Source organism: Ylistrum balloti, unplaced genomic scaffold (assembly GCF_031769215.1).
Source record: "Ylistrum balloti isolate Yb309-2 unplaced genomic scaffold, AGI_CSIRO_Ybal_v1 Utg369948, whole genome shotgun sequence".
In the NCBI taxonomy this organism is placed as follows: domain Eukaryota; kingdom Metazoa; phylum Mollusca; class Bivalvia; order Pectinida; family Pectinidae; genus Ylistrum; species Ylistrum balloti.
In genome coordinates this window covers 18328-43388 of record NW_026782052.1, presented here as the reverse complement: position 1 = coordinate 43388, position 25061 = coordinate 18328, and the positions used below count along the sequence as shown (strand labels likewise).

General features: G+C 34.4%; 1 protein-coding gene across 1 annotated transcript in view; it reads left to right on the top strand.

Annotated features, from left to right (window-relative positions):
* Positions 1-1775: 1775 nt before the first annotated feature.
* The window catches only part of LOC132547344 (fibrocystin-L-like), a gene marked incomplete at its 3' end in the record, with an annotated part of 41605 nt that continues 18319 nt past the window's right edge, over positions 1776-25061 (top strand). Inside the window, 22 exon segments of the mRNA XM_060211111.1 lie at positions 1776-1878; positions 12963-13182; positions 13450-13540; positions 13869-13926; positions 14512-14605; positions 14965-15015; positions 15516-15598; positions 16232-16274; positions 16463-16533; positions 16963-17073; positions 17539-17631; positions 17890-18158; positions 18975-19063; positions 19746-20029; positions 20377-20526; positions 20812-20963; positions 21373-21609; positions 21925-22055; positions 22307-22458; positions 22984-23138; positions 24301-24400; positions 24831-24985. Coding sequence (XP_060067094.1) covers positions 1776-1878; positions 12963-13182; positions 13450-13540; positions 13869-13926; positions 14512-14605; positions 14965-15015; positions 15516-15598; positions 16232-16274; positions 16463-16533; positions 16963-17073; positions 17539-17631; positions 17890-18158; positions 18975-19063; positions 19746-20029; positions 20377-20526; positions 20812-20963; positions 21373-21609; positions 21925-22055; positions 22307-22458; positions 22984-23138; positions 24301-24400; positions 24831-24985 — 2892 coding nt within the window.

Below are 25061 nucleotides of genomic sequence, written 5' to 3'. Positions count from 1 at the left end.
TATTTATAATTATATATATATGTATATAACTGTCCATATTTGTAATATATAAATAAATATATATATAGACATATATATTATATACACATATATTTATTTATATTACAAATACATATCAGTGAATTGAATATGAAGGATTTCTGTTGGTGCTGTAATGAAAAGTATCTAGTAAGGCTGATTTGATGTATCTCACTGTGGCTTCAATTTACGATCCAATTGTCGGATTACAACTGTATTAACACTTGCATTGACTCAACAAAATTATCTTTTATCTTGCTTGAATATTACATTTGAATTGTGGCTAACTTTAAAGTAGTGAACAGGTTTATAAACGAAAGCTCGTGAAATTCAGTTATATGTGTTTAAGTATGGAATTGCTTTGTGAATAATTCTGCGCGGAGCAACCATTTTGGCGTTAACACGCATAATTCGACGTTAACAAAACTTAAAAAAAACAAACCTTTGGCGCTCCGGAAACCTGCAATTTAAATAAAGTTGCCAATTAAATAGAATAAATTATCAGTGTCATAGAATGTAAGCAGCGAACAGAAAGATAAAGGTGGTTCACAGCTTATGTTTTAAATAAGATACCGCTGAAAAAAAAAATAAATAAAAAAACACAAAAAAATTAAAAAAAAAAAAACAAAAACAAAAAAAAACCCCACAGAATTGACTGTATCTTATAGTTGTGTTTGTTCCTAGGTAACAGCTCTTTGCATTACACTATGTTACTAAAACAACAAATTTCTGTTGAAAAAGATATTTACCTGAGGCGGTACATGGCCGTTATAGGTAATAACAGCATTTTGTAGCAAGAAAAGGAAAGAAAGTGATGTTTAATGTCTGATTAACACAGTAAAGTGATTTACAGAGAGTACCAACATTTGTCCAAGCTATGATCGTAATGAACCCTGGGAAGTTTTAAGTGTATCCGTTGGAAACTACTATCGAGCAGGTACTGTTTAGGTTATCGAAATCAGGGGTCATAACTCTGTAAATTACAGGTCGAAAGTTGCGGTTATCGAACTTGTACGAGCTATCCCTATGACGATTGCTGTTGATCCATTGAAGCCTACTTTCGATAATGATTGGACGATGTTGCCGTTATGAAATAAAGGCCAAAAACTCCATAAAGTTTGGTCCGAATATGAGCTTGCCTATAAAGTTTGAAATTATTTTGTTAATAACTGCTTGCCATATCATGAACAAGGGGCCATAACTCCGTAAATTTTAGGGTGATCGAAGTTGTTTGAGCTATCATGGTAATTGACTTCCACGTGAAGTTTGAAGTTGGTCCGTTGAAAATTACTCCTGTTACTGAGCGGACACCGCCTGACCGCTCAAATGATGACACGATAAGACCAGTCTATCGACGAGCGTATAAAAAAGAATGTCGGTGTTTAGGAAACACTTCAATCGGCCTCAGGAATTCTGACCCGGAGTAACAAATACATAGCTCAATGTGTTAAAGTAAAATTACCTGTGGCTGTGTCAATAGGAAGGGTTTCATTTTTGTTTAAGTTTATTGTCTTATCAACAGCCGAGGTCATTTAAGGAAGGTATCCCAATGTAGGCGAGGTGAGCGCAAGTATTAAATGCGCGTGTTTCCGAGAGGTTGTGATATGTTTGTATAAGTCTGCTGTGTGAAAATGCGGACATGATGCAGATTTATAGTGCTGTCACACTGAAGTATACTACAGAATTCCCTAACAGGTCACGTCATCTCTGGTAATGCATGATAGTGAAATGGGCGAACTAATTATTACGTTTCCACCATGACGAGCGTTAAGCTGTTTCTTTTTAAGACTATTTTGTCTCGGCAAGAGGCAGAACGCAATGTCTTGCTCACAGAGTCAAACTCCCTACTAAAGGCCAAAGGTTAGAAGGGAGGACCAAGGGAAATGTTAAAAACTGCATGGAATGTACGTATATCCCTAGTTCAGAATAGATGACCGAGATGATGTCGATCGGTTACTTACTTAATTATTTTCTCTTTGAGGGATGATCAGGTTTCTCATTATAGCGTATCTTTAAATGTTTATACATTAATCAAGAAAGAGATAGAACTATCAGAATAAAATCTGATTTAATTATCATAGCATGTCACAATCAGATCGTTCTCGACATGCTTATGATATTTGAATCCTGGTAAATTCAAAAGTAGCACCCTTTGGTTTGGACGAAGTGTAATTATAAAGAAGAATGAAATCTATCGGTATGATCACCTCGAGGTAATCGATATATACCAACACGGGATGATCGGGTTTTGATTTCTGTAAACCTATCAATATCTTAAATAGCATTTAAGAATAATGATCAGAAGATTATACCTTTAATTTCCTCATTATGAATATTTCTACAGTCGTAATGGATGAAGTCATTAATAATACCTTGTTGGGATTCGAACTAATGACCCCTCAATCTCTAGCCTAACACTCTACCGCTCGATTAAAGAGAATTTTCCACAAACCAAGCTTATTAAAGCAACAAGTATTCTTAATTTCTACATCACTCCCTCCTTCAAAATGTCTTCGACCCCGAAGACTAAAACCCTTGGAGATGAGATAGATATATATCTCAATCGTGGAAGGGGGGTGGGGGTAGTGGTGGGGCGTTGGGGGATGGGGGTTGGGGGTTGGGGGGGGGGGGGGGGGGGGGGTGAGAAGATTAAGTTAACAAACACGAAGCTTGCCGAGTGAAAATCTTTTCCCTGGGAAACACCCCCCCCTCCGTCTCAACTCTAGGGTGTGACCAGGAAATCTCACACTGGTAATAAGCATAGATTGACCTGTTAAGGATAAGAGAAAACAAAATCCCGGGTTCGTTATCTCAAAGGAAACATCCCAATTAAGGGCAACAAATCTGTAATAGGGAGGTGTTATGAAAAATATCCTCCGGCAGCTTGAGTTGGAACTAAAGACCATTCGGTCATCTCAGTATATCTTCTATCATGTCGGCGGCATAAAATCTATAAAAGAAGAAAAACGCCCTGCCAGCACTGGAAATCGAACTAGTAATGCTTTCCCCTCTAGCTGGTCACTCTGCCGCTCGGCTAAAGATAAATTCCCACTAGTCAGATGTAGTAAGTCAACTTGTACTTTAAAATCTTCACAATACACATTATATAGTTACAGTATACAGTTTGATTGGTGTTTCATGTCCCGTAGAAACTACATATAATTTGCGTACGATTATCGTACATTTTTATAGTGTGATCACACTGAAATCTCACGACCTGTACACTCTAGGATAGCGCCCTGTCTGGTCACATTATACTGAAGGTAGGACACCATTCTGGGAGGGACGTGCCGATTCTATCAACTTCGATTTGTTGGTCCGAGATCAGAACCTAAAGTTTTCATTACTTGGATTGGAACTCAATCCAATAATAAAAAAGTCTCATAGCGTGGCTCTGTGAGGCATGTATAACACAGATTTTCGCGCCGAAAAAAGGTGAAGCTTCTGACACAGATCGGGGTGAAATGTAAGTTTGTCATTGAATACAAATTATAAAAATATACATCATACATCAACTCCATGTTTAATAAATTATTTGTGATGAAGAAATGAAAATAAAAGATATTTATTTTTTTATGTTTTCACCTTTGATATATACAAACATGTAAACAATGTGAAGGAAATACCGCCGTGTGATTTGTGTGTGTGTTTTTACAAAATTTGAAATACATGTAGAAATATCTTTATTTCAGTTCCTGCAATCGCCATATACTGCATCAGCCGTAAACCAAATTGAAAGTTTTAATCGTGATTTTGACGGATCTAATTTTAAGTATAACACTGCTAACGTACTACCATCGTTTTATGGAACAAACAGTTTTATATGATAAATATAGCGATGTCCACGAGACATCAAAGTGCCTGAGATTTAATGAATTGGTCACTTTATAAATGGTGTTACCGAGTCGCGAGTACATTTATTGGAAAACAATAATGTTTTATTGGAAACTCACATTGGAGTAGAATTTCATTATCTTCCATTCAATGTGTGATGTTGATGCATTGACCGACATCCTCGTAACTCTGGTATTTCACCTTTAATATGTATTATAGTATATCTCTTGTCGATAAATTACGTATCTTGAAAACAGAGTCGGTGGGATTTGAAGCTTACGTCTTCAATGAACACCATAAGGGAGGCCCATCGCATTAAGTGAACTGTTTTGCCTGAGATTAAAATCAGTACAACTCCATCCAAAAGTCAAACCGCCTTGAATCGTACCCCGGACGGCTAGGTTAAAGGCGAGTGCGTTACCACTGCGTCACCCAACCACCTATATTAGGTATCACAACCCAATTAAGTGTGGATCAGACCTCAGACCTCGGATCCATATTGGAGGGTGTGAAGCTGGTGACTATCGAGATACCTGAACATCAGCTGAAATGTTTGCTAAAATATACATAATCACAAAATACTTATCTATAAGTTAACTCTCAAGTAACTATATTTTATATATATATCTAAAAGTACATACTCGAGTCACCCTTAAAATTGATTTAAAGTTCAACTGACCGACCGGACAGGTCAGAACAATATTTCTTCTTTGAGGGCAGACTTTACTCTGACGTCAATCAATAAGTGCCTTTACTTTGACGTAATTTAAATGGTTTAAGCACCTTTGATTGCTATGACTTGTGTCCAAATTGGTCTCAAAGTTCGAGATTAAATTCAGATTTATTTAAAGAGTATATCAGCTGGAATAACATTTGATAATCCGCAGACAATTAAATCTTAATCCATGTTTTTTTATACATTTGATCAGTTATAAATAACCATACAAACTAATAACCAGCCGACGCCGGGACAAATACATGTAAAATAAACAAGAGTTGACGGCCGAATGATCAGAGCTGTTTAAGTATATTGGTAACATTTAACACATCTGGTACATCTGTACCTAACATTTTACAGAAAAACTTGGACCTATTGTCCTAGAAGGCGGTCAGGCAGGGGTCAGCACTTCACGTCGTGAACTTTTGACATGTGGTGCATATTAAATATATTATAAATATTTAAAATAGATCTGTGATAATCTAATTATGAATGCTACATTTGCACGTCAGCTTTGATATAGGTAAAACATTTTTTCTTTATTTTAAATCCACATACATTTGACAACAAAATAATAATAATAATAATGATAAAAACCTGTCTGACATGAGGACGCAAACTTTACGAATTCTTTGATTTGGACGTATATATTAAAAAAAATCGGAAGTTTCCATGTAATTAAGGTATTTCGTTTGTATGTAATATTTGTTTATGGTGTTCTCTCACAATCACCTTAAAATCAATTTTTTTGTTTTTTTTTTGTTTTTTTTTTTTATTTTCGTAACCATCATTTGCGTAAATATCTACATAATCATGTAGATTTTCGGACTTACACAAGTCCCAGCAAAGTACAAGTCTAAATTCCTGCCTTGATAAATAAATTCAGAACGTCCGTTTTATTCCGGAAGACTGTCTCTGTATGATACGTGGTTTGTATATCATACGGATTGCTAAATCATGTCTAATCCGTCATTATTCTATGACTGGTCATTTCTCCGGACACTCACAAGATGAGTTCCTGACCTCATCTATTTAGAAATATAAAAGAAAAACGTTGATTTTTCGTCGGCTCATGACAAATAACTAATATCTATAAAGATTCCAAAATTAAACATACGGATTTATAGAATATTTGAAGAAACCCGTATCCGCATTCGCATAATAAAACGGTCCAGTCGATCCGTGTACTTTTAGATCATTATCTAACAGGCCACTGGCTATTTTAATTCTAGATTTGTGTAGGTTACAGTTAATGGTCAAGCTTCGGTCCCATTACACGGTTGTTTTGACCAATATTAAAGCTAACCCGATATTTTACACAACAGCTTTAAATACTTTGTGGTGATTGTAATCTCCTCAATCGTCATTGGGAGACAGTGCTTTGTGTCTCTCGTCAGCATTTAACCGTTCACTGCTTCTCCTCTGTTCACCTTCTTATGGTGTCGATTGTAACAGGAATTTCATTTAAGGAATAAGAAGGTATATTTATTCATACCGCGGTTGTATAAACACTTCTCATTCTTCATAAGTCAAAGTACGTAATTTAATTACAATTTCAAGAGATCAGTGTTTTGTCAAGATAAGAAAACAATATCTTTGTCTGGTGTGCTTTCAATGTGGTCGGTTGCGCATGACTTAATTCGTCCAGGATATGGAACACAACATAAGTACACAGATAATCTACTTTGAATATCAATTAATATTTCATATAGTAAGTGTTGCATGTTCATACCTACATTTAAACAGAATACGCTTCTGAGGCACATAGTTATGAAATTACACATTAAATCCTCATATGATACATTTGTAGGAGAAGCGCCGTCTTTACATAAATTAGAATGTTACAGGCGAAAAAAAAAAATGGTTTTTTTATTTTTATTTTTTTATTTGTTTTGTTTTTGTTTTTGCTTATTTTCTGTTATTTTTATTCTTTATTTTTCTACCTCGTCATCAATTTAAAAATTTAATCTAACCGTTTATTGTTTTAAATCGTGTCATTTTAATGACATACATTTCCTCTAACTTTACAGCGCCAGATCATTGAGTCAGTCACATAGTTGATAAAATTACCACTATAATCGTTGATATTTCATTTGTCATCATTCATTACAAATATGGTACAGTTTTACTATCACACCTAAATAATGTAGAAACATGATCGATATGAGTGAATTCGTGTTAATAAACCTATCTCTTTTAAAAGGTTGACATTAAACCTACTTTCTGACCATAAAACAGGCATGATACGCGTTTTCCTTATTTACGAGTTATTGAGTGTTTCCACTTCGTAATTTATTCTACAAGTTTTAAATCCCTAATGGGTATTTCCTCCTTTTAACACAAAAAAATCAACCCATATAAAAGACACATGGGTTTATTAATGTTTACAAGAATCACAAACAGGTTTATTAATGTTTTAGTCTTATTACACGTAGTACGTTTTAAAACGTAGCAAATCTCAAAGGGCGTTCAAAATCCTATTCATTATAAAGGTCGGTCTTCTAATCAAGCGATATATTGATAAAAATTTTCTGAAAATGCGTTGAAATATAATTCACAACCAATTAATAAATAAATCAATGAAATGTGCTCATCTCCTTCGAAAATCATTCAACATGTTGTTTTTCAAAATAAGATATCTCGCGCGCCTCAAACTAATTGATAATAACCCAATGGAAAATGAACAAGAAGGGGAAAAAAAACCGTGAATCCTTCATGTTTCATAAACTTGGAATTACATGACATATGTTCGATCGGTTGGCTGACTTTTGACCTTTCTTTCACTAAAAGTAAATATATTCTGTTTGTATAAAACCTTATACAGCAATTATGAAGTCGTGGAATGGCCCAGTTTTGAAAAGGTGAAATACATTTATAAACAAACGAACACTTAATTCTGTTTGAACTCAATTTCATTTATACATGACAAACAAGGAATCAATAACGACGGACGATAGAAGTAAAACATTTCAATTAAAACAACTGATATCATTTTGATTCGATAAATTAAATTTATTCACTCTAAAGTGTCTGTGTTTTCTCAAACATTGTTGTACAATAATATTTTCTCCCTAAATTGAAATGTAAATACATGTAGGATATAGAGGTGTTTAAATAAACGCACGCTGGTTTAGTTTAAACATATTTTATTAAAACAAAGAGATTTGACTCCAGTTATTGAACCTATAGAAAACCTCCTCCCGCATGATTACAAACATACATTTACAAATGTAAATGGACGCCGGTCAGTTGACAAGACGGGTCAAATGGAACCAGAACATAATGCGTGTACTTTGGTCCTTTTTTGTCCGTGGTCACGTAAATATTGAATATTCGGAATCTCTTTTCAGTGTTTCATCGTAATAAAAAACCACTTTACATTGGCATCTGATCAATGGCAGAGTACTACAGTTGTGGTAGTATCGGTAAAACTATTGGACGTTATACCAAACACAACGGGCAAAGAAATGCAGGGTCAGCATTGAAGATGATTCTATGTAAGACGTATAACATTCAATATTTTAAAATAAAAATGAAGATGGATCAATACAGAACAGACTGCTATATTAACGATTTGTATCTGGTAAGTGATTTAGAAGTTATTGAAAGGAATTGAAACAGAACCCTGTAACCTGATATCGATATGGACTGATTGTGGTAGCTGGCTAGTCAATACCAGGCATATTCCCCATTCGCTCTCTTCACAGCCTTGATTTCATACGCCAGAGTAATCGGGGAATGCTGGCGTCGTCGAACCAGTCTATCCAGCTGGTCACACAACTGCTCAATAGGGGATAGGTCGGGGATGTATGGCGTTCAGCATTATCCTGCTGGAATGTGAAATTGTTTTTTTGCAATAATAGGACAACATGGGGTCGGAGGATCTCATCTCTACATCTAGGTGACAATCCGCCCAGTTTCCGTTTTTCGTCTACAAAGACGTTCTATAGTACAAATATGCACACCGAGATGTCTAGCAACTTGTATTTACCGTTGACCTTGCATAATCATCGCAATGGCCTGACCCCTCTGAACTTCTGTCAACAGGTCCATTGGTTAATGCTATCAGAAATTAACCAAAATGTATGACGAGCAGTGTAACTCAGCGCCACAACACTGCTGAAAGACATCATCACGCAATACAATAATGCAACGTGCGATATCGGGCCACGTGCATTGTGACCTAAATATTTGCTTGACTGGTTTTCATTGTTTTTGAACAATGCGTTTACAAGATATTGCAAGAAAAATTGTCACGTTGCGTTACTTTATCCCTTGAGTATATATACCACTTGTATAGATGTCGGACACCTGGGCACCGAGAAAACGATCATATCACTGGATATATTGAAACACCGACTTAAAAGAATAAACATTTATTATAAACAAACCACAAATTGCCTTTGTTCGTTTAAAGGGAGATTTGATATATAAAAGAATTAGGTATGGACACTCGTCAATTATATGTCTGTCACAGAGACGAGTCATAATAGGTTTTGTTGATTTTTCATCTTAGTCGTGTTTTAATATTTATAATAACTAGCCCACAGGAAAATTAATTAATAAAGTCACCTGTGGTTTTTGTACAACTAAGGACTTGGGAATCGGAAATGTGTTTATACACCTGCGTTTTAGGTTAATGTTAGATACTTTGTAAGACATTTCCCGACAACTGTGTATCATAGCTAATGTTTAAAGATAACATTTCTGCCATAAACAAGTACCGATTTATGTTTTGATAGACTTACCTAATCTTCTTATACTTAGTATGGGCTGAGACGATAGCAGATTACGCTGTAGGGTTGGACGTTATAAACTGTATCCAGTTAGGTAAACATATATGGTAATTACAAAAACAAATATTTTGTATAAATCTTGTTTGATGTCAGTCACATTTACTTATAACGTCTTATCTATAAAGGATGTAATTCTGTAAATAATTAAGTTATTGTGTCCAACATCTGAAGTGTAAACAACTGGTTTTTGTTACAAAACGATTTTGATTATTGAAATATTTAATCGTTTCTAAACCAAACGAGATCACTGTTCTATGTTTCCCTAGTATTAAAGTACATTTCGATTGTGACTTTAATCTTTTATTTTATCTATTAATCTGTCGCACAAACATCAATTCATATTTTTTTCACAACTGTTAAGTACTAACGTACAGTAATGTATTATAACATATCATTTTAATGGCCTCTTGTTAGCTTTCAATTTTTAAACGTCATCCTTTCTGATCAGGTAGATACAGTACATTAGAGACTGTATTATACAAAAGTTACATTAGAATGGGTGACACAAATGTTAAATTAGAATGTGTGACACAAATGGTACATTAGAATGTGTGACACAAATGTTACATTAGAATGTGTGACACAATGTTACATTATAATGTGTGACACAAATGTTACATTAGAATGTGTGACACGAATGTTTACATTAGAATGTGACACGAATGTTTACATTAGAATGTGACACGAATGTTACATTAGAATGTGTGACACAATGTTACATTAGAATGTATGACACAAATGTTTACATTAGAATGTGTGACACAATGTTACATTAGAATGTGTGACATAAATGTTACATTAGAATGTGTGACACAATGTTACTTTAGAATGTGTGACACAAATGTTACATTAGAATGTGTGACACAATGTTACTTTAGAATGTGTGACACAATGTTACATTAGAATGTGTGACACAAATGGTACAATAGAATCTGTAACACAAATGGTACATTAGAATGTGTGACACAAATGTTACATTAGAATGTGTGACACAAATGTTACATTAGAATGTGTGACACAATGTTACATTAGAATGTTTGACACAAATGGTACATTAGAATGTGTGACACAAATGTTACATTAGAATGTGTGACACAAATGTTACATTAGAATGTGTGACACAAATGTTACATTAGAATGTGTGACACAATGTTTACATTTGAATGTGTGACACAAATGCTACATTAGAATGTGTGTCACAATGTTACATAAGAATGTGTGACACAAATGTTACTTTAGAATGTGTGACACAATGTTACATTAGAATGCTTGACACAAATGTTTACATTAGAATGTGTGACAAAATGTTACATTAGAATGTGTGACACAATGTTTACATTAGAATGTGTGACACAAATGCTACATTAGAATGTGTGTCACAATGTTACATTAGAATGTGACACGAATGGTTACATTAGAATGTGACACGAATGTTTACATTAGAATGTGACACGAATGTTACATTAGAATGTGTGACACAATGTTGCATTAGAATGTATGACACAAATGTTTACATTAGAATGTGTGACACAATGTTACATTAGAATGTGTGACATAAATGTTACATTAGAATGTGTGACACAATGTTACTTTAGAATGTGTGACACAAATGTTACATTAGAATGTGTGACACAATGTTACATTAGAATGTTTGACACAAATGTTACATTAGAATGTGTGACACAATGTTTACATTTAAATGTGTGACACAAATGTTACATTAGAATGTGTGACACAATGTTACATTAGAATGTGTGACACAAATGGTACATTAGAATGTGTGACACAAATGTTACATTAGAATGTGTGACACAAATGTTACATTAGAATGTGTGATACAAATGTTACATTAGAATGTGTGACACAATGTTACATTAGAATGTTTGACACAAATGGTACATTAGAATGTGTGACACAAATGTTACATTAGAATGTGTGACACAAATGTTACATTAGAATGTGTGACACAATGTTTACATTTGAATGTGTGACACAAATGCTACATTAGAATGTGTGACACAATGTTACTTTAGAATGTGTGACACAAATGTTACATTAGAATGTGTGACACAATGTTACATTAGAATGTTTGACACAAATGTGTACATTAGAATGTGTGACACAATGTTACATTAGAATGTGTGACACAATGTTTACATTTGAATGTGTGACACAAATGCTACATTAGAATGTGTGTCACAATGTTACATTAGAATGTGTGACACATTGTTTACATTTGAATGTGTGACACAAATGCTACATTAGAATGTGTGTCACAATGTTACATTAGAATGTGACACGAATGTTACATTAGAATGTTTGACACAAATGCTACATTAGAATGTGTGTCACAATGTTACATAAGAATGTGTGACACAATGTTACATTAGAATGTTTGACACAAATGTTTACATTAGAATGTGTGACACAATGTTACATTAGAATGTGTGACACAATTTTACATTAGAATGTGTGACACAAATGTTACATTAGAATGTTTGACACAAATGTTACAATAGAATGTGTGACACGAATGTTTACATTAGAATGTGTGACACAAATGTTACATTAGAATGTGTGACACAAATGTTACAATAGAATCTGTAACACAAATGTTACATTAGAATGTGTGACACAAATGTTACATTAGAATGTGTGACACAAATGTTACATTAGAATGTGTGACACAAATGTTACAATAGAATCTGTAACACAAATGTTTACATTAGAATGTGTGACACAAATGTTACATTAGAATGTGTGACACAATGTTTACATTTGAATGTGTGACATAAATGTTACATTAGAATGTGTGACACGAATGTTTACATTAGAATGTGTGACATAAATGTTACTTTAGAATGTGTGACATAAATGTTACATTGGAATGTGTGACACGAATGTTTACATTAGAATGTGTGACACAAATGTTACATTAGAATGTGTGACACAAATGTTACAATAGAATCTGTAACACAAATGTTACATTAGAATGTGTGACACAAATGTTACAATAGAATCTGTAACACAAATGTTACATTAGAATGTGTGACACAAATGTTACATTAGAATGTGTGACACAAATGTTACAATAGAATCTGTAACACAAATGGTACATTAGAATGTGTGACACAAATGTTACAATAGAATCTGTAACACAAATGGTACATTAGAATGTGTGACACAAATATTTACATTAGAATGTGTGACACGAATGTTTACATTAGAATGTGACACGAATGTTACATTAGAATGTGTGACACAAATGTTACTTTTTATATCAATACAGTAATTTTTGCTTTCGACATCGGTTCAAGTCAACTTTTGCATTCTCAAGTTTATGCCATTCGAAGCTCACAAATCATTTAATGAGGATCATACAGCAAGTCTTAAATACACAAGAACTGTTTCAAAAACAGTATAAAGTGTTTGGGTAGCGAAGTTGGTTTCTCCCTTCACCAAGGCGATACGGGTTCGAGTCTCGCTTGGTAGTCAAGATTTATAGAACTTCAATTCCCTTATGTCATTCATGTTCCTTTTGTTATGCATTTTTTGTTTACATGTTGATTATACTAGTCTTATTTTTTGCATTACAGAAAGTGCCGATGTCACCAGTGTAAATCCTTCCAAAGGAAGTACAAATGGAGCGGTTAGGTTAACAATTGCAGGTAACGGCTTCGCCCAGAATCAGTTTAACTATGGGGAAGGAAACTCTCACCTCGGTAACACTGTCACACTGGTATCGGGGACCCATCAGTTTGACTGTCCCATTCATAAAGATGGTACCCACGAGACACAGATCCAGTGCGATACTCTGTAAGTATGACGTCATCTTAGCTCGTGATCATTTCCTGTCCTTTAATTGGTTTGACAAAGGTTCTATGTCTCTGTGACTCTTTTGAACCGTTGTTGTGTTCCAAATTTGATATCTGCAACAACATGTGTCGATCTTAGTGTAAAAAATGGATTACTTTTAAAATATGTTTATTGATTATGCGTAATTTTAAGAATTTTAATGTCTCATAAGTCAAACAATTATGGGTGAATTTTGATAATTGATTCTTATTTTCTATTCCTTGATAGTCGTATGCCGGCTGACTCATACTCAGTTAAAGTAGCTGTTGATGGGGTTTCAATCGACGACAGCAACATATGTAACGACTGTCCTTTTGCTGTAAGTATGTCATTGTGTTTGACTCAAACATAAGATATATCAATTTTGCAACATTGTCTGAAAAAGGAAAGTGACTTCAACACATTTTAAATGTCTTGTCATGTATCACATCTGAGTTTTCTGTTTTAAAACATACGTACTGCAGGTCACCTTACACGATTACATATTGATAAAAAATCAATAACACTTGTTTTTCAAGTAAATTAATTTTTATGTACAACACAACCCTTTATTACTCGGACTTTTCTCCAGTGACGTCACTATTAAGTAAAACATAGTCTATTTTGAACACGTTCACGATTATAACGATTTCTTGTTACAATTTCAGCCTAGTGATTCAAACACACCAACCGTTACTTCTATTGAGCCTCGTTCTGGTCCTCCAGGTAGGAAACCGTTGTTTTTTCCCTGGTTTTATAGCTACGTTATTTATTTACAAAGAGTCATGTACGTACAATATCTATAATTTCTGTTTATTTGACTATAGTCTTTATCTCATGTTATGACGAAATCTTGTGAGACAATGTAACCTTCTGAGAGGCTAACATTGATATAATGGCAAAACACGATCGTTGTTTAATCACTTCAATAGTATATAGACAAATTATGATAAACATTTATGATATACATTGTATGATAAACATGGTATATATGAGATCTACATGTATGTCAAGTTGTAAATCTCTAACACGGTAAGAGTTTAAATGATGATGCCGACAGAACATCTATGTGGTACTATTGAACTCATGATTGGGCTGAACTGTGTATATCTGATTCTAAATTGTACTGAAAGGTGCTATTTACATGCGACTTTTGTAGATTATTGAAATAAAGTTAGATTGAATCTAAAGATATTTCGTAAGATAAAGTGTCCATATTTACATCAGACACAGAAATAGCCTGTTTGTTGATTCTGAGAAGTCAATCATTAGTATTATAAGTGTTACAGGATACAATTTTCTGGGTTCCAGGTACAATTATAACACTTTCTGGAAAGATCTTCACAGATATGTATGGAAGTAACAAGGATGAAAGTTCCAATGGGAAAACAGTCAATATTGTACGGTATGTTTATTTCATGAAAACAATTGTCATGTGAGTGAGGATTTAGTTTAAAAAACTATTGCAGATCCAGATAATGAATAAAATGCAACGAATAATTCTAACTCCACGTAACCAAGAAGAATGAAAAGTAAACATAATATTAGACTAGGTATTAAAAAAAAAAAAAAAACTTTTAGGTAGATATCGTGAGAAAGAATGGCGAGTACATATAACAATACATATGTTAAGTTTTCGCTACTCGAGCAGTATCATGCAGCTAGAAATTGAACAGAGTAACACTTATTCTTCCCAAAACGATTTTGAAAGCATAGATAAAGGAACGCTTGGTTTTGATGCTAGATCCATGCTTTGTCTTGTAGAGTTTATGTTGGGGGTCAAAATTGTGAGCTGAAGCAAGCAGATGACGTATTGTAAGTATCCAGTTCATCCGCCGAAAACGTTCAGACCAATGTAATCAAATCTTCATTGTATAGATAGTCCTTGCTTACTTTCTCGTACTTAATGTTTATTGTGTATACATATATCAAACATTAAATACAACAAGAAAATACCAGTATGCCAACATTATCATAATGCAAACTCAGATGCAACAAAACTAGGGCAAAATATGACCAAAAGAAAGATTTACATCGAGACTCGTGGACAAAATACAAGGAGCAAAGGCAAGGTGTTTCGGAAAAGTAAGCGTCTTCTACTGTATTGATGACATCCGCCATGTATGTGTTTTGTACAGTTCCAGTTTTATTCGTAAAAGCTAATATGTCTAAACCAGACATCACGTTTTATACACATTTTTTAGCTGTGTTGGCTGCTCAAATGGTACGGATCGATGGTTTCTATTCCCAGGAAAAAGTTAAAAAGACAGTTATTTTCATCATCAATATTTTATAACAAGTTATTGTCTCCACAGTTATGGGATCCAGTTGGACAACAACGGTGACAGTGATGATGGTTATATCAAATGTAAAATCGGAGTGAATGGCACTAAAATAGGTAAGTAATCGATTGACCACTGGTCAGCTAGTCGGTCAATGTTTGTAGTGATAGTGAAATTAATATATACCACACTATTTCTATACAATAAACTTCACTTGTGTCGTTTGATTGAAAGGCCATTATTTGTAGATTTAGAGCGGAAAATAAGTATGATAAGATGTTGTCAATTTCACCTGTATACCCGACATACACAACACACACTTTCTGCACAAAACCCGTAGTGACTCCATTTTAAAGTGCTTTAAACGTGTGTTTAAAAACTGTAAATTTTATATCTTGATTATTATGTGTTTAACCAATGAATTCAAATTTGAATTTATAAGAAATAAAATTAAATAGATTAATAAAATCCTAGATCGATGTTTGTTTTTAACCATAGAACAATACTTTTTATTGTGACATTCCGCTTTGTATCCACCATACTGTCTTTTTGTTATTCTATCAATGCTCTGCTTATGCAATATTTCAAAATGACATGGAACATTTAGAGAATTCTCACTCTGCCCCAAAAGTTAATATGAAGGTTTATCGACATGTCAACCTCCTGAGTCGATACTAACAATGCTAAAACCTTATCAAACATCTGTCACAATCCCTTGAATATCAACATTTGTATTTGGTTACTTATAGGGAACATCAATGGCACTTTCATCATTTCTGATGAGTACGGAAGGTGAGTAGATTTTTTTTTCAATTTGAATGTCGCTTGTTGCCATTTTCTAATGAATTATAGCATTTGTTTTACGTATTACGAAAAAGAAACATCATGCGCTTTTACCTTTAGAAACATTACTCAAGTGTGAATAAAAAAGTACTAAACTTCGTATTTGTCAAATCAGAATCTATTTGCGTTATGTTCAGGGCTGAACCAAGTAAGGACTTATACCAAGTCAGTGGGAATTACCAGTTCTACATGTTCCAGACTTACGCTGGTATGTACATTGTTTAACCATGAAATGAGACATAATCATCATAAAACATACCTTACGGGATTGTAAACAAGGTAATAGATTCTGTATGTTAAACTATACACGAGCAGTAAGTTCTAAACTTATTGTGGGCGGAGATAGTGCTTTCATTCTACCCATATAGACTTTTCTTGAATTGTAAATTTCTTGGTTCCTACTGGTTAACAAAAGCCAACTGAATATTTTGGTGTTTTGATAATTTCATTAACATTGATATAAAAAACGAGTTTCACGAAATTGCTTCTGATACATATACTTCTTTTTATGTTGAAACGTCGTGTTCTATTTATCCACGATAACCACGGTCACCCCAGCCACTGGCAGTGTGGAGGGTGGGACTCCGTTCTTCATTATACTTCTGTTCATGTTAAATGGTCGTGTTCTATTTATCAGAGATAACCTCGGTCACCCCAGCCACTGGCAGTGTGGAGGGTGGAACCCTGATCTCCATCAACGGAAATAACTTTGACGAATCTCGCACTGGTGCCGTTGTAATGGTTGGAGGTAGGTATCAATTAAGCCATATTAATTGTCTTGATTTCTAAAGGGTATGTAATTTAGCGATGTTGATTTTGTTACGTATCATACATATGAGAATGGCGTGTACTATTGACTTATGTCCCTAAGTTTATGAAACACGCGCGAAGAAGCTACCAAAAATAAATTCAAATCCAGTTTTGAACGATGTACTTTACACATAACAACAATTTTACGGAGAGAGTAGGGGGGGGGGGGGGGATTAACAAACAAAACAAAACAAAATACAATACCAATAATTTTCTATTGACTTTCTTAGCTATTTTGAAGACTGTCTTAGTTTTATAACCGTCATTAAAAATCAACAGTCTCACGAGTTATTTTATTTTATTCTATTGACTTTTATGAGCGATATGCAATTTGTCTTTAGTAATTCAGGAAAATAAAGGCATACACAAACCTTGCTAACTTAAAATGTTGTTTGTATTATAGGTACGCCCTGTACTATAAAGGGCGCCGTGAGTAAAACACTGATTACATGCGAGACTGCAGCTAAACCGGTATCGACTCCAGCCAAACATGCAGGTAGTATCTGTTACACACCATCAACATGTTTTCTGGTTTGATCGTATAACTTTTATTATGCTAATTGCGTTGTGTCTATGTCCCTCAGCTATACATCCCTCACAGGAACATGATGTTCACTCTCTCTTCACACCGAGCTTCGCTTTCAATCTAGTCTCTCAGACCCCTCGTTATCGTATATATTGACCTGTAGGTTTAAACACTCTGTGAATACTGTTTCTTTTGGATGAAAACTATGTATTTTCATTATTTGCTTAGGAAACCGTGGTCTAAAGCTTGAGATCTGGAATGCCACCACAAAGACACAGGCTCTTTTGTCCGAAGTTGGAGCTCTAGACAGTAGTGCCGGAGACTACTTCACGGATTTCCTAGATGAGGCATACTACACTGACAGTACCATGGATAATATGGTCACGAAAATGAGCGGATTCTTCAAACCACCTTTTGACGGATCCTACAGTTTCCATATCATGGCAGATGATGGGGCTGAACTTTATCTCAGCACTGACGATGACCCTGCCAATATGGTTAGTCATGGAATTTTATTTCAGCTTAGATATGTTGGATGTACATGTCTTCTTCAGAACGGTAAACATTATGCTTATATCTAAAAGAAGTTTGCACTCTTGCGTGCGACTTATTCTGCCCTATATTATGCAGATAATACATCTTCTACCTCAGTATTTAAACTGGTCAAACGAAAGTAATCTTTATGATGCGTGCCGAAATAGGAATTTCAAATGCTTTGTGATTCAAAATAAATGGGTAACTATTGAATTTTGACTGCAGGGGTAGTTAAGTACTCACTACTTTTGAAGACAGCTGCTTATTTTCAACACTATGGTGCCTTTTACTGTGTGTCATTAAGCGGTAATGAGAATATCCCTCCATTCAATGTTTTTTTCATAATGCTATTTATGAATAGTTGATCGGAATTAAGCTACGATTATTCAATGCATTGGTGTGATCAGTGATTGCATTGCTGTTAACTTGCTCTACTTGATAAGGCTGTACATTGTACAAGTTTTCAATATCTTAAAGACGCGTATCATTCCGGAACATATGATTGCATTATCATTGTCCTTTTTCACATTTCTTCTTATAAAGGCTCGTGCTTTCCCCACTTTAACTCATTTTTGTCGTGTTTATTTGAGTTCAAATGATAGTTTTATATATATCGGTATACTATACTTGCGCTGTTTCCGACCTCAGTTTGTCTTATCCTTTCAATAAGATGCAATTCCATTTATTTGATGTGTGTTCTGTCGTTTGAAACCTCATACCAATTAATAATTATAGCAAAGAGTGCATGTTTTCTTAGACTTTATATGTTTATTCATTAGGTGAGAATTGCTTACGCGGGACTTACAAGCAACTATGATAGCGCCATTAGTCAGAGTTCCTCAAGGAAAAACCTGGCCAAGGCTAACAGGTAAAAATACCATAGTGTACAGATATTTTATAGACAAAAACAGTTGATATTGTCTTAGGTCTTCAGAAAGTGGTCAACATGTAAATATATTTATAGACCAAAATAGTTATTATCATATGTCATAAGGAAAATGGTCAACATATTGCAGATATCATGATACATCACGATTGGACGAGACACAAACTCATTACTATTCAATGTAAAATATCATTTAAATCGATGTTATTGTGGGACATTATTATTGTGGAACATGTACGTACAGGCTCAAAGACAGTGATTGCCAATATTTCTGTCAGATTTCATTTGACAGCTTTATTGAATGTTTTAGTTGGTTATGGTAAGTTTCCATTTTTCAAGAAAAGCTTTATCGCTGATGTATGTGGGAAACCATTTAGCCCATCATTGCGTTACTCCTCCTTTGTGTTTAAAATTAAGTACCTGTACATTGAAATTAATCTTTTCTGTTGAGATTTCTTGCACATTATGATATTATAAATTCGCATTTACAACTCTTCTTACATTCTCTAAAAGTTATCCTCCTATACATGTCTCTGAAGAAAATAATTGAAAGAGACAACTGCCGAGAAACTAAAAATTAGGGGTGAATTTTATATAGATACAAACGAAGAGTTTATACAGATTTTGTACATTAACTATATAACGCATTTATTGATTGTTGTAGATATTATATGGAAGTCTATCACCGTGAAGGAACAGTTGGGGCGTACGCCAAAGTTTCAGCTCGCTTCTACGATACAAATTTAACAAGGGCTTACACAAACAACGCTAAGTCGGAAGTTCAAAAGATAGAGGTTACATCTACCATTAAACGTGAGATCCAGGATATCACCTTCTCTGGTTTTACTACCGGATCTTCGACCTCTGCTGTACAGGAAGTCACAATTGAGGAGAAAGTATCTGGATCAGGAGGCCAGTTCAGATTGTCCCTTTACAATGCGTTTACAGGTACATGATGAGAGGAAACAGTCCTTACTTATGCTCACTGCTGATTAATTACATATGCATAGCCCGTGTTAATTATATCATATATGTTAGCATAGCCTGGCCTTCATGTGAAACAAAATCTGAAACCAGTCCGTTTACAGAACGTGAAATTGTTGATAAAGTGTCCCTACTTCTGTCCATAGAAAATACCCAGTTCTTGCTATATAAGCATACTAACTCATACTTCTCACAAGACTCCGCTAGAATTTTAATATTTTTCTTCGGTCCTCATGGCTGGCTAGTTGTCTACCTTTCCTTATCTGTACTATCGTTATTCCTTCAAAACCCTAAACTATTTATGATTGCAGATTTAATCGCGTTCCAGGCGGACTCCGCTGATGTAGCGACAGCTATCAATAAGCTCCCAGTGTTTAGTAGCGGTGAAAGTGTATCTGTTACGTCACAAACTACCTCCACGAACGGCTTCAAATACACAATCACCTTTACATCGGATAGGGGTAAGTACCTGTAAACTTAATCATTTGATGAGATCATGTGTACAAAACATATACTATCATGTATATCTCTCCTTCCTTAGTAACGATCCATCATCGATTGACCTATTTTATCAGTATTTACGTCGTTCCGTTCGCCCTTCGTCATTGATAGGTATGATGAATTTCTTCACTTGATCTTATAATGTTCCTGATTTCTGATATGTCAATTATATCACATCAAATATGACCTGACGCAATTAGGGGACACTGGAGATACTGACCTTCCATTGATGCAATTTGTTTCAGGAGACTTCCCAGCCTTTGATTTCGAGACTTCAGCTTCACTTACAGTGAGCGTAACCAAGACAACAACTGGAGTTCCGAGTGGTGCAGTGGTGGCTTTGTCTATTGCTGGAGTTCCTGCACCGCTCTTGTCACCAGGGGCGTCATCTAGCGAGGTATGAACTTGTCAACTGAATATAGTGCCGATAGTAATGCTGTTTGGTTTATTTTAGATTACATACTATTGTATTTTACTTCTTGTCTTGACTTTTCAGTGAATAGTTTATATCAGATAACACCTTCTAGTATGATGTTCTAAAGTACAAGAAGTGTTTTCTTCTTTGCTACCAGTTTATTGTAATACATTCACTTCTGAATGTAGAGTACCTCTGGTTTTATTGACAATTCTCATACAAATACTATTGAATACAGTTCAGATTTATTTAGCTTTACAGTCTATTTTGTGGCGCTGTACATGAATATAGAATTACCGCATGGTGCCAGTTTGGCCACGAAATCATACTACGCTTTACAAGGAGTTCTTAAATTAACATTTTGATAATATTAACGATGATTATCATCAAGGTACAAACTGCAATGGAGACACTCTTCAGCACAAGATGTCCGTCACATATATCGAGCCCTGCTGGAAAGAAAGTGCAGTACACATTTGAATCTTCCTCTTCTACCCCGTCCTACAACCGATATAACCGTTTTAAAGAAATGGAAGCCTTCTGCGGCAAGTTTGTCGTCAAAAACCCGAGATATATCTTCAGATCTGATTCAAACACTGATCCACTTTCCTTGACGCTGAGCCCAAAGGTATTTACTTCTAAAAAGACGAAACAGCTGTATAATGGATTGATTGTTTCGCTGAACTGAATTAGTTTAGCGAAATTTAGCTAGTACCTGGTAAGGAGAAATACACTATTCAGGTCTATAGTATGGCTCTACAGCAGATCAGTAGTAGGTTAAATGACTTGTTTTATCTACCTCTCATTAACTTCTACTGATAAACAAGGACCTTATTTATCACTGGAAAACACGATAACCGTTCTTATATCATTAAATACAAAGTATAAAACAGCTAGTGATTATTAAACTTTCACGTAACCAAAACATGTCAATTTATTACAGCTATGTTTCGCTCATCAAGGGGCTATCGGGACTAACCTCAGGGTGTCGTACACATACACAAACCAACAATCAGAGTCTGTTGATGCATGGGCAACATTGTCAAACGTCATTACAACAACCGGAACTACATCGTATGTATTTCTGTATTAGGGATATTGTTTAAGGAAGTCTGAAACATACAACAAATGTGCACTTGAAAGATGATGCCGACTAAAATCAGTTCAGTGCTTAAAGGAAATAAATGTATTTTATTATTTTGATCTTCATTAATCATGATACCGGAACCCGCGCAAAAAACCGTTTTTTATTTTACCAAAATATTCATCTTCAAATATTAGCTTGGATCAATAAATTCAACTAAGCATTTTTGGTTCCCTTCTAGGTGGGAATACAGCTGTGTCGAGGTCTTGACTGCTTTGAGCGCCATCGCAACTGGAGGAAGCAGATTTTTCCTGAATACAGTAATTGTCTATCGTTCCGGAGATATGTACATCGATGAAGTGTACATGGGTACAACAACGCCCACCACTGATGGTAGATTTAATTGTATTTTTGCATTAAAATTAAACACAAGTTTTTAAGAAATGTCTCTGGATCACGTGATATTTTTATAGTCTGTATCAAGGACACAGTTGATTACACAAAATACTCTTACTTGTTATAGATAATGCTTTCGCTATTTTCATGCATTAATTGAAATCGCACAAAAATAGATACCATGAAAATGTAATTAAAAGAAACACGGGGCAGACTTTTTAAAATTTTTGAAAATTGAAACACTGTGAAAATCGTTTCTTTTTTTGTTTTGTTTTTAATTAAGAATGTCGTCTATCGGTATTATCTAAATCAGATAAGGCTTGTTTGTGAACTATGCCTCTCGATAGCTTTCATGTAGTTCTGCATTGTCCACTTACCAAAACAATTTCGCCCCTTGTTCGTTAGATAGGTAGACCCATGACCTCTTTAAATTGATTCAATTCGTAACTGTTAGTCAGCTACAAGTTGGCATTATTAAATATCAAGTCAAAATCGATCTTAATTCTTAATTATCTGCTGCAGCTGGAATCGCGATGCAACGTCTAAAGGCAGCCACACCAAACGGTGTACAAGTAGATAGTGTCACAGTGACTGGGTCAGCAGGTAGTCACCAAGTTACCATTGTCCCGCTTAATTGTGGATACAATTTCCCACTTTTCACTTCCGCTTCGTCACAGGTAAGAAACATAGACATTTTGATAAATAGATGACTAAGACCCAAATAATATAAAGGATCCCTATGTTATACTTCTCAATTCTTTAGCGATATAGACCCAAATAATATAAAGGATCCCTATGTTATACTTCTCAATTCTTTAGAGATATAGACCCAAATAATATAAAGGATCCCTATGTTATACTTCTCAATTCTTTAGAGATATAGACCCAAATAATATAAAGGATCCCTATGTTATACTTCTCAATTCTTTAGAGATATAGACCCAAATAATATAAAGGATCCCTATGTTATACTTCTCAATTCTTTAGAGATATAGACCCAAATAATATAAAGGATCCCTATGTTATACTTCTCAATTCTTTAGAGATATAGACCCAAATAATATAAAGGATCCCTATGTTATACTTCTCAATTCTTTAGAGATATAGACCCAAATAATATAAAGGATCCCTATGTTATACTTCTCAATTCTTTAGAGATATAGACCCAAATAATATAAAGGATCCCTATGTTATACTTCTCAATTCTTCAGAGATATAGACCCAAATAATATAAAGGATCCCTATGTTATACTTCTCAATTCTTTAGAGATATAGACCCAAATAATATAAAGGATCCCTATGTTATACTTCTCAATTCTTTAGAGATATAGACCCAAATAATATAAAGGATCCCTATGTTATACTTCTCAATTCTTTAGAGATATAGACCCAAATAATATAAAGGATCCCTATGTTATACTTCTCAATTCTTTAGAGATATAGACCCAAATAATATAAAGGATCCCTATGTTATACTTCTCAATTCTTTAGAGATATAGACCCAAATAATATAAAGGATCCCTATGTTATACTTCTCAATTCTTTAGAGATATAGACCCAAATAATATAAAGGATCCCTATGTTATACTTCTCAATTCTTTAGAGATAATACAAAAACTTCGAAACAAAAATAAGACTGGGTTTTATTTAAACAGAACACATGCTTTTCCTTATATTTCCAAATAAAGAAAACAAGAAATGAGATTGATTAGAGGGAAATATGAATTAACAAATACGATTTTTTCAAGGAAAATATAGAATATAATGTAAAGAGACATGACACGCTAGAAATGTACCAACAAATAACACCAGAAAACTTATCTGTACGTTTTGTCAAAGACTCCTTCTGGGGCAAACGTGGCCGGGTCCAGAGTTCAAGCAGCATCTCCTCCGATCCAGGGCACGTTTACTGTAACATTTTTAGGAACGACAACTCCTGGTGAGTAACGACAATTCGATTACTTGGTGAATAGGGTTTTAAGATCAATAATTTAAACTCCTTGTGCATTGACCTATTGATAAATAGTTTTAATTATATCTATTTCTTTGTTTCTTTTTCTTTTGTTTCAATTTTTGTGAATTTTTCGTTTTCGTTTTATTAGTATCATTGTTGATATTATCATTGGAGAAAAACAATCAATAAAAAAATGTGAATGCTGAAGAGCTCTTAAAAGAAAGACAACTCTTTATTATAGAAATTTAATCATTATTGGGTACATTTTGTTTTATTTCATACAGAACTGAACATAATTCTAAAGTTTTATTTAAAAAGGTGTCATTATTTTCTTTGTGACTTTTGTACAATCAACCACGATTTTGCTACTGAAATATTCTAGCACGTGTCTGTTTTTATTTAATCCTTTAAAAAGCAATGCCGGCCGACATTGATACAGACAGTTTAGCAGACAACTTGAAGTCAATTGAGGGTCTCAATGATGCATCGGTTACAAAAGACGGAGATTGCGCCAATTTCAATTGGATGATAACTTACGACTCTTTGGCCGGGGACCAGGCGCTAATTCAGGTGAAAAAAGTCTTGAATTTAAACACAGATATAGAAAAACACTTGCTTCAGTGAAATATGTAGAAGGTGCATCCAA